The 2,481-nt window shown below is 67.2% G+C and overlaps 1 protein-coding gene across 1 annotated transcript; it reads left to right on the forward strand.

The window, feature by feature from the left end:
• Positions 1 to 563: 563 nt before the first annotated feature.
• Positions 564 to 1,521, forward strand: EMIHUDRAFT_350998 (hypothetical protein; the record flags this gene model as incomplete). Its single annotated transcript, XM_005757619.1, has 4 exons — positions 564 to 860; positions 897 to 900; positions 944 to 1,365; positions 1,440 to 1,521. Coding segments are annotated over exons 1-4 (781 nt in total), but the record flags the coding sequence as incomplete, so codon positions are not given.
• Between the last annotated feature and the right edge of the window lie 960 nt (positions 1,522 to 2,481).

Genomic DNA, 2,481 nt, shown 5'->3' on the forward strand with positions numbered 1-2,481 from the left:
CCAGGCAATGAACGACGCGTCGCCGTGCGTGCCTGACTACTACGGCCAGGCTATGAACGAAGATTCGCCCGCCGCCGCTTCGTTGCTGCCACTTCCGGCCCACCGCCGCCGTTGTGCCGCCGCCTCCGCCGCGCAACGTGCCGCCGCAGCCTTCACCGCCGCCACCGATGCATCCGCCGCCCTGTGCCGTCGACACTGCCGCCGCCGCAGCCCCCGCCCCTTCCTGCATCCTCTCCGCCCCCCCACCCCACCCCCCACAGACACACACACACCCCGCCGCCCTCGCCCTCGCCCTCGCCCTCTATTTATTCTCTGGCCCTCGTCGCCTGCAACACTCGCCCGAATTCTCTGGCCCTCGTCGCCTGCAACACTCGCCCGACATGAACCTTAGCCCGCTCCCTCGTTGCGCCGCCCTCCGCAGGCTCAACGTCCGAGCTTTGTCCCCCATCACTCTCCTCTCATTTCAGACCCCACACTCATGCGCATAGCTGTTCGCACTTCCGACCAATGCAGGCGCCTTGCCTCACCCCTCTCACGGGCGGCCCCCATTCTCTCTGCTCTGCAGGACGCGCGCCGAGAGGCGCTTCATGGTCAACTTCAATGAGAGCGAGGGCGAGTCGGCTTTCTTGGTTGTGAGATCAACAAAGGGCGTCTGGTTCGACAACCCCCACGTGTTCCATCGGAGCCTCGCAAAGGTGCCAATCAGCTTTTGTTTCGCGGAGGGGGCCCAGGTTCAGACCGAGCTCGGGCCAACGGCTTCCGTCAAGGTCGGTGGCTACTTCGCTTCCAGTGCGGAGTATGAGGAGTGGTATCAGCGCCGCCGCGCGAGCCTGACGCTGCCGCCTTCGCTCGGAGCTGAGGTGCGCACTTTTACGCCAGGATCGGCATTGTCCCTGCGGTGTCCCCGTCTCCAAACATTTACGTTTCTCCCTCGCGCAGGCGCTCGGCATCAAGAACGACGTCGTCGTGAAGGAGGAGGCCGCCACTCAGGAGGCCGCCTCCGAGGAGGCCGTCGTCGCCGAGGAGTCCGCCACCGAGGAGGCGACCATCAAGTCCGCCGCCGCCGAGGTGTCCGCCGCCGCGGCGCCCGTCGCCGAGGAGGCGCCCGTCGCCGAGGAGGCCGTCGCCGAGGAGGCTGCCAAGGAGATCGAGAAGCCGGCACCGGCCAAGACCGTTTCCAACCCGCCCGACAAGCGGCACATTGAGGTGGAGGACGACGAGTCGAAGTCGTGGAGGAAGAAAAACCGCCGCAAGCAGATCAAGCGGATTTTGGCGGGGCTTGTGGCCATGGCGAGAGAGTCCGAGGCCTGCGCCTCCCTCATTCTGGCGTGGTCGTCGCCGTCTTCGCGCCTCATCATAGCCGAGGTTCGCGTTTGCACGCCAGGATCGTCATCGTCCCCCCGGTCTCTCCGAACACGTGCGCATTCTCCCTCACCCAGGCGCTCGGCATCAAGAACAACGTCGTTGTGAAGGAGGAGGCCGCCACCGAGGAGGCCGCCTCCGAGGAGGCCGTCGTCGCCGAGGAGTCCGCCACCGAGGAGGCGACCATCAAGTCCGCCGCCGCCGCGCCCCCCCCGAGACCTTTTCCCCGGCACCCTTGAACCACAGGCGGTGCTCCTCTGCTCGCCCAACTACGTGAACCGGACCTCCCTCCCGCTCTGCGTGCCGGGCGAGCCCGAGAGCCAGCCGCTCGCCTTTGCCAAGGAGACCATGCTCTGGGCCTCGCCGGCCAACGCGGGCGCACAGGTGTTGGCCGACAAGATCGCCACCACTTTTGCCGGTCTCACCGTCTCCACCGCCGAGGCGCCTGGGTCAGCGACCCACATGCTGCTCTACCTCAACGAGGACAGCTTCAGCGACGAGCGGCTGGCCGAGCAGGTCAAGCAGGCGCGCCAGGACAGGCTGAAGATCGTCATGGCGCACGAGAACGACCCGGACCTCGGCGGCTGCCAGTTCTCGAAGTTTTTCGAAACCACGCCGCAGGAGCGGGCTGGTGTTGGGTCATTATGCTCTCAATCTCAGGCGCTTAATCTCCCCTCACCCGCGTACCCTCCCTTGCAGGAGCTCATCGCCGACGGACTCTACAAGGACCTCGCGCGCTCGTGCTTCCCGGGGCGCCACCACCCGGCGCGCGCTTTGTCTCTCTCCACATCTCGCCTTGCGCATCGGCGGGACTCACCAGCCAGGGCGCTCCGGTCCGCAGGTGTCGCTCGCGCTTCTGGCAAAGGACCTCGGCGCGACTCCCGCTCGGTCGGGCAGCGTCGCCAGGATGAGTCGCCTCTCGGCCAGCATCGCCGAGCACGGCAGCCGGCTCTTCCTCAAGATCAGCCGCCGCAGCTCTGCGACGGCAACCACCGCGGGCGACGGCACTGGAGGCGAGGCGACGGTCTCGGTGGACGCGGTGGAGGCGGCGGCCTCGGCGGAGGCGGCGCAGGAGCATGTTTGACTTCGGCGGCCGCACTCACGGCAGACGCCACAGCA

The sequence above is a fragment of the Emiliania huxleyi genome, assembly GCF_000372725.1.
Source record: "Emiliania huxleyi CCMP1516 unplaced genomic scaffold EMIHUscaffold_9, whole genome shotgun sequence".
Lineage (NCBI taxonomy): Eukaryota > Haptophyta > Isochrysidales > Noelaerhabdaceae > Emiliania > Emiliania huxleyi.